General features: G+C 40.9%; 1 protein-coding gene across 1 annotated transcript in view; it reads right to left on the bottom strand.

Moving 5' to 3' along the window:
- Window positions 1-9,578, bottom strand: part of NME8 (NME/NM23 family member 8) — a 41,768-nt gene that overhangs the window by 6,883 nt on the left and 25,307 nt on the right. Inside the window, exons 11-12 of the mRNA XM_023512427.1 lie at window positions 2,632-2,776; window positions 1,864-1,971 (exon numbers count right to left, since the gene is read on the bottom strand). Of these exons, the coding sequence (XP_023368195.1) occupies window positions 1,864-1,971; window positions 2,632-2,776 (253 nt within the window). The remainder of the gene's footprint in view (window positions 1-1,863; window positions 1,972-2,631; window positions 2,777-9,578) is intronic.

The following is a 9,578-nucleotide window of genomic DNA, read 5'->3' as shown; positions in this document are numbered from 1 at the left end:
CCCCCGCCAGCAGTGTCCGTATCTATCAAGAAGTGGGTTAGGAAGTTGACAGTCTGCTTTTTCATGGCTACTATTTTGAGTATAATAGATATCTTAGAAGAATGTGTTTCACTTGAAAAGTTAGTCTGTTTTCTACCATGTGTTAGTGAGGTAATGGTATAAATATTAATTAGCAGCGTGTACTTGCAGCGTGGGCTATATAAGCTGGGAAGAGATAAAGAAATTTGCCTTCTGCCATAATGGTGGTAGTCCCCTTTATTTTATACAGCTTCAATTGTAGGTTTACACCTTGCGTCACCTACCACTCACAAGAGACATCACACAACATGATGACAGCACGGGGTGAGAATGAGTGGTTGTTGTGCTAGTGACACGCAAGTGATCATGCGTCAGACAAAGCAATGGGAGCATGGAATCTGATAACCAAGAGCAGGAAGGCAGGACGGCTCTGTTAAAAAGTGATTTCTAAAGTAGCTTTTAAATGCTGGGTGGAGCCAAGGAAACTGGAAAGGGGGGAACCAATAAAAAATAATGATCAAGATTAAGCTGTAAGCTTGTGCGGATTTTCACTATGATGGTGGAATAGAGGGGGGTTAGTCCAGGGGTCCACAAACTATGTCCGCAGGCCACAGGCAGCCCACCGAGGACATTTATCTGGCCCGCCGGGTGTTTTTGCCACTGCTGCCTGTCCTGCTTAGCAGCCAACTCGTCCCAGGCCTGCAGTCAGCCCTCCAACGGTCTGAGGGACAGTGAACTGGCCCCTTGTTTAAAAAGTTTGAGGACCCCTGATAGTCACTGAGAGCCTGCACCTGGAAATGTTTCTGGTTGCAGCCTCCACACTTGGAGGCAGTGTCTAGACCAGTACGCCTACATGCATGCACCTTGTGCTAATAGGAATTCCTCTCTCTGGTGCCTTCCATGGCTGCATTTCACTGAGAGCCTCCATAGACACCACTTACAGAACATTATATCCTTGTCATCCTTCGTGGTGATTGTCTGGCACACGAGCAAAGGCGTACATGAATAGGGCTAATTAAAGAGTAAATTGTGTCCATGCAGGTTCAGATTCAAGTATATCCTCACCAAAAAATGAAAGTACTTCAGTTTTTATGTGAGGCTTCATAAGTATTGTTATTTATTGTGTCACATATGCTGTGCCTTACAGAGCATCTCTATTCTTGCACACTTACAGGGAGGGTCTTTCTTACCCTGAATTGAATCCTACCCTGAAATCACCAGTAAGAATTCAAGGGAACTGAAATTCAATTTGTTTCTTCCAGTTACCTGCCACGTATGGAGACCCATGATATAATTATTCCCATCCTTCAGATGATACCAAGCCAAGCAGATAAAATAAAAGAGAATTAAAACAGTGTTTCTCATGTGCCAAGCAATAGGCTAGTTGTCGAGCTGATTATAAAGTTTATCTGATTTCTAAGATTCATAAGTAAATTAACTCAGAAAATGTTCCTTCCAAATTGTTCAGAACATCATTGTGTTGATAGTCTTGTGACCAACTAAAGGACCAGCTAACAACACAATCCTTTTCAAAGGGATTACTTCTAAAGAGCAAGTGGGGTGGGTATTTCTCCCAAGAGATGACCTTTTGGCTGGGTACCCACTCTTAGTTCCCAGCCCCAAACCATTTGTCCCACAACCTTGGGCTCCCACCCCAAACTTGGCCATCTTCAGGATGGCAGTAGGTCTGATAGCCAGTCCTAAGCAGTCCACTGCTTCCCCAGGAAAGGTAGATTTCCTGAGAAACTCCTTGAACCAAAGCTGTGTGGTTCTTTGCTCCACATCTACAAGGAAATTAAAATGAATTCCGCGAGACAAGTTGAGGACCTGTCATATGAATCCTACCTCATGGGAAAATTTGTATTTGCTTCTTCAACTGTTCCTGGTCCCAGTAATTCTTTCCAGTGCTGCACGGCCTTGTCTCTCAATAAAATAAGAGCTAGAGATGGACCACTGTTGGAAAAGAAATTAAAAAAAGAATAGGTAATCAAAGTGTGGGTCAGTAACTGATTACATATACGTAATGTAAAAGCATGCCATTAAATAGACTAAAAATATGACAAAATAATCACTTTAACAAGGGTCTGAAATCCGTTTCCCCCGGTACATTTTCAGGAGCATATTTATAGAAGAATGGAAGCAGGGAGAGAAAGGAAGCGTCCTTCTTTCTTGCACATGGTCTCCCACTGTCCCTGTGCTCCTACTGGTTTACACACATACACCCTGGGGTCTGCCTCGGCTGCTGTTTCAGTTATTCTTCTAGAAGCCTGACAGATTTCTAGCATCACATTCCTCTTCTAGCAATCTGTAGGATCAAGAATACCCTTGAAAGTCAGCCATTTCCCTGCTTGGACTTGTCGATGTTGCAAACCCTAGACTTCTGTTGTTCATCCCAACGGGGCCACAGCAACTTGCCCCGGAACCTGCCCTTTACTTCCAAGAATACTAGAGGACACAGACAGTTGAACAGAGAATTGGGGATTGGGATGGGAACAGGACTGGCAAACAAGTAGACTCAAACATATTTACAGAATTGAGGGATTTGGCAACTGGAACAGAAATCAGACTTAAGAGAACGATTTGAAAATAAATCAGACTAAACCTGAACACTACCTGGTCATGTTTTCTATAATTTTCTCAAAATATTCTTCATCTTCATATGCCTTGCACAGTGTACGTGCTTCTCCTTTTGATAATACTATTTGTCTTTGTTCCAATATTTTGAAGCCTTCATCTCCAATAATATCTAAAACTTCCTCTAAGTAAAAACAGTCGCATGGTAAGTTTTAAACAGGTAGGTTACTATAATGCAATACATATTATCATCAGAGCATATAATGTATTTTATTCTTATACAAAATTTAAAAGTTTACAAAAATAGCTTCTTACATTTCAATTTAGACTGGACAATACCTTTTAATATATCCAATTATAGTGCTATGACAAATTTTTCATCTCATAAGAATCATACACACACATGCGCAGAAAGGTATCTCAGTGAATATTTTGTTTGGCTATTTGCATATATGTGTCTCTGTGTGTGTGTGTGTGTGTGTGTATGGATAGTAACCTATTATAAATAACCCACCAACACAACTATGCAAGTCTTTAGGAATATTTTTTTTAAATATTTAATAGCCCTTATTTTATTTGTACCACTTGAGGAGAAATGAGGTGACCCAAATACCCCAAGGTAATTCTCATCTCTTTCTCTCTCACCTGCTTCCCACTATGGAAGCCTTGAAAATCCAACACTCGCTTCTTCATACTTCTTCATGGGAAGTATGGCAATGAGATCCAGATATGCCTAATTATATATAAAAGAAATATGGTAATGGTACTGGCTTTTTTCTCTCAGGTTTTTGGTCTGGAGATTCAAGAATGAAACCCTGGATCATGCAAACAGGTGACAGTGACAGGACAAAGTTTATTTAAAGAAAGAAATAAAAAGAAGGGTAACAAAGCCTCCAACAGCTGAGGGGGTGATCCCAAGGGGGAAAATCTGGGTGGGCCTTTTGTGTAGGGGCTCATATACTGCCTGCGAGCAGGAGTGTCTTGAGAACATATGGTACAATTGGGCAAAAGCTGTCAGACAGAAACACTCTGCCCATGCTGATTAGGGAGAGGACGTCTTAGCGAATGAATGCAGTCCTCACAGTTCCTGTCCCAGGCAAAGCAGCAGGTGTATGTTTCTCACTTCAGGAAGAGCCTCCCAGGTAAGATACTGGTCCGGCAGCTTTTCCCTGACCCTGCTTGCATCCACAGAGTACCACTGAGAGAAGGCCTGTTTGCCCAGGCCTAGAAAATGGTGGTGGTGTCGGGGTGTCTCTGTCCAGCCCTAACTGGGGGCACCCTATTTCATTAGGGATGTTTTTGAGAAAGGCACCTAGGGGTCACCTCTCTGCCTTGCACCATCTTCACATTCCTGCTTCCGAACACTTGAGAGACATGATGGGTAGAGTTGGGGCAGCCATCTTACCAAAAGCACAAATGGTGACTCAGAGCCTAGACAGCCTTATGGTCCCAGTCAAGCAAAAACAAACAAACAAAGAAAGCATCCCAATTATATATTACTTCTCAGTGAAATAAACTAAGCAAACAATTAAAAAGAACAGGCAAAAACAAACAAGGTAATATGCAAGTTAATACAGCAATAATTTGCTTCAGAACTACCTCACAGACAAGAAAAAGAAAAAACAGAATATTTATATAGTTCTTGAAATGTGAAAACATGGAATTATATTTATTAGTAGACACTGAAGTTATTTTTATTACATTTTTAAAAGGACTTCTCATATGAGGGTACCTGTGACAACAGGTTAAAAAGTGACAACTGATTCTCTCAAGAAATGGCCATATAATTGTTTCTGGTAATAACTCAGGTTTAAAGTTAAAGAAAAATATTCAGGGAAGATAAAGCTGCATAAAGCAGCCAAAAGCAGAATTAATGGCAGAATGGTGGATTGGCCTCCCTTGAGAGTACTTGAGCATGAACTGTGGTCCTGAGGGTTTAAAACATTATCTCAAGCAGTTCAGTGACAATATCTGATGCTATATTCAATGACAGATATGGAGAAACAGAATTCCTCCTGGTTTTCAATAAAGGCATCTAGCAGTTATACAGAAGTTTCGAATAACCTGTCTATAAATATATTTCAAAGAATAACTTGGTATCCTATTTCTTATCAATCACAGGCAAATTTCTAAACAAAAATGGTTAGTGGTTAGTATTTAAATAAATGCATAAAAATCAGTACATTCTCATGGTTAGTGGTTAGTATTTAAATACATGCATAAAAATCAGTACATTCTCATGTGCCTACACAATCTTAAAAAAATTGAGCAAATATAAAGGGAAACAATTATTCAAGTAACTAAATGAAACAAACCACCACTAAGGTGGCACCTGTGGCTCAAGGAGTAGGGCACTGGCCCCGTATACCAGAGGTGGTGGGTTCAAACCTGGCCCTGGGGGGTGGGGGGTGGGCAGGGGACTGCAACAAAACCAACCACCAACAACAATTATAAATGCCACATTATCTACAAAGACACAAAATCCAGGCCAACAGGAGATTTTTTTCCCTGCAATACAAAAAGCCCAAAGTCAGTGAACCAAAGCCCATAGTTTGGTGGGGGGATTTATAAAACACATGCACACACACACATAATGGCCACATAAGTTTTCTTTCATACATAAAGTAATAGATATTTCCAAATGTGCTAGGGCTCAGAAAATGAAACTACTAGATATATACTTTTTTAAAAAATGTGTTTAAATATATTCATCAGATAATTGAGATATAAGATATAACTAAGTGGTTTCAAAGTGAGAAATTAATGGGCATTTTGAGGACTGTGGGAAGCTTGAGAGGAAGTTTATATAAGAAAAATTCTAAATATATCAGCTGTAAACCTGATTACAGAAAAGTATGAATTATAAAATATTATCAAAAGATAAGATGTTCATTATAAAATGTAAGTTAACCACTATCTATATACTAAAATCTCAAACAATAGTTATAAAAACTAAGAGCATAAACATTGGTTTGGCCTGAGAATGAAGTGCTAAACTCTGCTAAACTCAAAATTTAATGATTTACTTTTGAGTTTTAAAATTTATTTTAAAATAATTAAATGTGAATTTAAAGATACTTCAGAAAGAGTAAGGGCAGTTACAAGATCGTAAGTAGAACTAAATAAAAGATATTTATTGTCCTAAATAGTAGAAAAGATAATAGCAACAAATGCTTAAGTCATGATAGTGAAATACAGAAACCAAAGATTTCACAAAGGAAATAGTAAAAAGTTGTTATAATAAAAATATAAATTTAAATTCAGTCATTTCATTAAGTGGGATTCAGTTCATTTTACAAATTTAAAAAGATTCTCAAATTAAATATAAATTAATTCTGAATGGTACATATAGAGCCCTGAAGATTAAAAATTATGAGGCAAAGGGCAGTGCCTATGGCTCAAAGGAGTAAAGCGCTGGCCCCATATGCCAGAGGTGGCCAAAAACTGCAAAAAAAAGAAAAATTATGAGTTAAAGATAAAGTAAGAATGTTTTGATTGCCAGATAGTAAATTACAACAAACTGATAAAAATTCAAATTCAGAAGTTAGAAAAGGAACCAAAGTAGGAACCATATAAGGTATCAAAATGAATGCAAATGCATTATTATAAATAAAAACAAAAATTAAGTAGTACTAAAGAAAAATAGCCAGGCTCACTAGCTCATGGCTGTAATTCTAGCACTCTGGAAGGCCGAGGCAAGAGGATTCCTTGAGGTCAGTGATAGGGCCTAATGCAGGACCTGCCCAAATAGAACCATCCATCCCACCCAGGAAAGAGTGTACCAATCCCTACACTGCCAACCCGTTAAATTCCCAACCACCTTAACCTAAGTTCTGACTTCTTTCTCAAACTCAGCTTGCTTGCACCCAGGGGAAAATAAAGGCCATTGCCCACATAGAGCCTGGACTCCCATTTCCTCTTGTTCACCTTTCAGAATAACCTTTTATTTTCAATCCTTGATCTCTCACTCAGGAGTTTGAGACCAGCCTGAGTAAGAAAAAGTGAGACTTCATCTCTCCTAAAAATAGAAAAATTAGCCAGATGTGCTAGTGGGCACCTGTAGGCCCTGTGTTCAGGGGGCTGAGGGAGGAGGATCCCTTTGGCCCAGGAATTTGAGGTTGCTAAAAAGAAAATCTGTAGGAGTTCCTGCTCAGGTAGAATAAGTACACTCTTACTAAGTACAGCTAAGAACTATAGATAGAATACATACAGTAACTGTCAGAGGATCCTAAACATTAAATAATAGCTATCGATCAAGGAGGGAAATAAAAACTTGAAAATCCAGTAGTGAGATGAGTTATCTGGGATATTTTTTCTCCCATCTATGCTAATACTAAGGGCAGATCAAAGCCTGGAACTATACCAGAAAAAACTGCAACAGAAGCTCTCTCTTCTAGCCAAGGACCAGAAAGAGGGGGCTGTGTGTTGGAGTCTCTGGGGACAGGGGGTATCCCGATTGTCAAGAGGTTTCTTTCCTTTGCTTTTTCTGTTTCTGTCTTCTGACCTTGCCCTGAGGCAAGCCCCAGTCAGCATGCTGTATCCAGAGGTAGAAGAGGCCCTGGAGGTGCCTAAATCTCTTGAGACGAAGTTCTTTTCCTTTGACCAGTGAAGTAGGAAAACGGGCCTCATCCTCTGAGGTGTGTAGGAGAAACTCTTCTCACCACTTCACCCTGGAGGCAGGCCCAAGTGTGGGACCCTGGAGGCAGGCCCAAGTGTGGGACCCTGGAGGCAGGCCCAAGTGTGGGACCCTGGAGGCAGGCCCAAGTGTGGGACCCTGGAGGCAGGCTCAAGTGTGGGACCCTGGAGACAGGCTCAAGTGTGGGACCCTGGAGGCAGGCCCAAGTGTGGGACGTGGGCAGTGGCACAGGGGGCCAAAACCCCAGATTTACAGCCAGAAGACCAAGCTGAGGGGCCCAGGAGATAGGTCCAGAGAGAAGAGGGGCTAGGGAAATTGTTGCTCCAAATCTATTTTTGAAGTAGTGGACTCACTCCTAGGCTGTGGAAGTGTTGTGGTGATATGAGGAAATATAAGAAAAGCTTGAGAACTGAACTTCAGTGTACAGAACTACCCGGGTGATCTTATCTCTAAGGTGTGCACAAACAGGGCAGTCCCGAAGAATATTGCACAAGCTTTTGGAGGCTGAGTGTGGCCCCACACAAACCCTCCCCTACTTCTCTTAGAACAAAAGACCACAAAGGACCTAGCTAGCCCCACCCCAGAGGTTAGTCCACTACAATCCTCCAACAGGCAGTGAAATCTATCCAGCCCCTATGGCCCTGTATAAAAAGAGGCCTCCAGCCACCCTCATGCACATGCCATCTTTGGCTCTGCCAAGGCAGGTCTCTCTGTCCCTTTCATTAAACCTGGCTGAACCTCTCCATTCACTGGTTTCATCTGAGTTGAACTCACTGTTTGAAAACAGAACTGACATTGCAAAAAGCTCATAGACAGTGGATCAGAACCTGCGGTCTAAACTTAACCTGGCTAATTTACAGCTAAGACAAAGAAACAAAAAAATAAGAAATCAACATTGAAAGGAAGGTCAGTCTTGATAGCAAAATAACAGAAAAATTATTAACTCATAGTTTCTCAGGAAGGACTGAAATCAACTTTGACTCTCTGATTTTTATCTCTCTAGCTGAGAAGCCCCCCATAAAACTGTCTTCACAACATTTAAAAGGGGCCCAGCAAACAAAAAAGAAAGGTAAATTTTTCTTTTTGCATTCACCAGTTCCCTGTCTTTTTAGAATCTATTTCATAGCCTCAAGGCTTCCTGAGTCATCCCAAGAGGAACAATAGAGTACCAGTGTCAGTCAGACCTCAAACTCCTCTTGAAATCACCTCTCCAGGACAGAATCAACAACAGGATCAAAACACCAGTGAACAGGAAGCTGCTTATCATCCTGTTCTTTTCTCTCTCCCCCCCTTTCTCTTTCTCACCTCAGTCTCTTACCCTCTCATTCTCTTTCTGTCTAAGAAGATAAAATAAATTTTATACCTTTATAGCCTAATCTTTGTCTGGAGAAATCTTTTCTCAACCCACAGAGCACCTATGAGCTTTTCACCCTAACAAACTTACTCCAGAAGATTTTAATAAGACTCAGAGTCCCATAACATGTGACCAGGGACCAGAATACAATCCAAATTTATACAACCTACAAAAAACTAAGCAAAGTTTAACAACTTTAAAGTGAAACTACAATCAATAGCAGCCCCCCCGATGACTTACATGTTAGAATTCTTAGGTAAAGAATTTAAAGCAGAAGCTATTGTTGTAGGAAATGAATTCTTATAACCCTAAAAAAAGTGCAACCATTTTAGAAAAAACAAACAGCCCCTTTCCCCAGACTCTTGGAATGCTTCAAGACCAGCATTCCTGGAAACACCCTACTGGGAATGCACCCATAAGCCTGACCTGTGCTGGAGGTGAGTCCAGGCTAGTATGTCAGTGGCAGCCCTGACACAAACATCAATCAGAAGAGAATGACTCTGGTCACTGCCGCATTCCAGCTATACTAATAGCCTTTTGCAACTGCATGTGAGTGATATGACTCCTGGTCAGACTCTACTCTGCTTTTTCCTCTAATAAAGAATTTCTTATGCCTGGACTGGCCTCTCCTTCTTGAGAACCATCACTCCATCTTTCTGCCTAAACCTTTCAATTACAACTACATTCTGTGAGGTGAGGATGAACATTCTTGAAATGATTGGAAATATAAAAGTCCTCAGCAGAGATATACAAACTATAAAATTAAACCAAATAGATACAGGGTTCCCCCACTCAGGGCTGCACAAGGGAGCACCCCCCATTTTCTAGGCCTGGGTGAGTTTAAAAATCATTCTCAATCCAGACCCCTATCTCTCCAGCTAAAACAGGCCCTTTCCAGGCCTTACTCTCTGGACACAAGAAAGGCCATTGAAAAAAGCAGCCTGATGGGCAACTCCCTTGGAGCAGGGACACACACCCTATTGTCTTTCCCAGGGC

Source organism: Otolemur garnettii, unplaced genomic scaffold (assembly GCF_000181295.1).
Source record: "Otolemur garnettii isolate 467f Iridium unplaced genomic scaffold, OtoGar3 scaffold00028, whole genome shotgun sequence".
In the NCBI taxonomy this organism is placed as follows: domain Eukaryota; kingdom Metazoa; phylum Chordata; class Mammalia; order Primates; family Galagidae; genus Otolemur; species Otolemur garnettii.
Note: the sequence above shows the minus strand (reverse complement) of the source record. Positions and strands in the feature narration are given on the sequence as shown.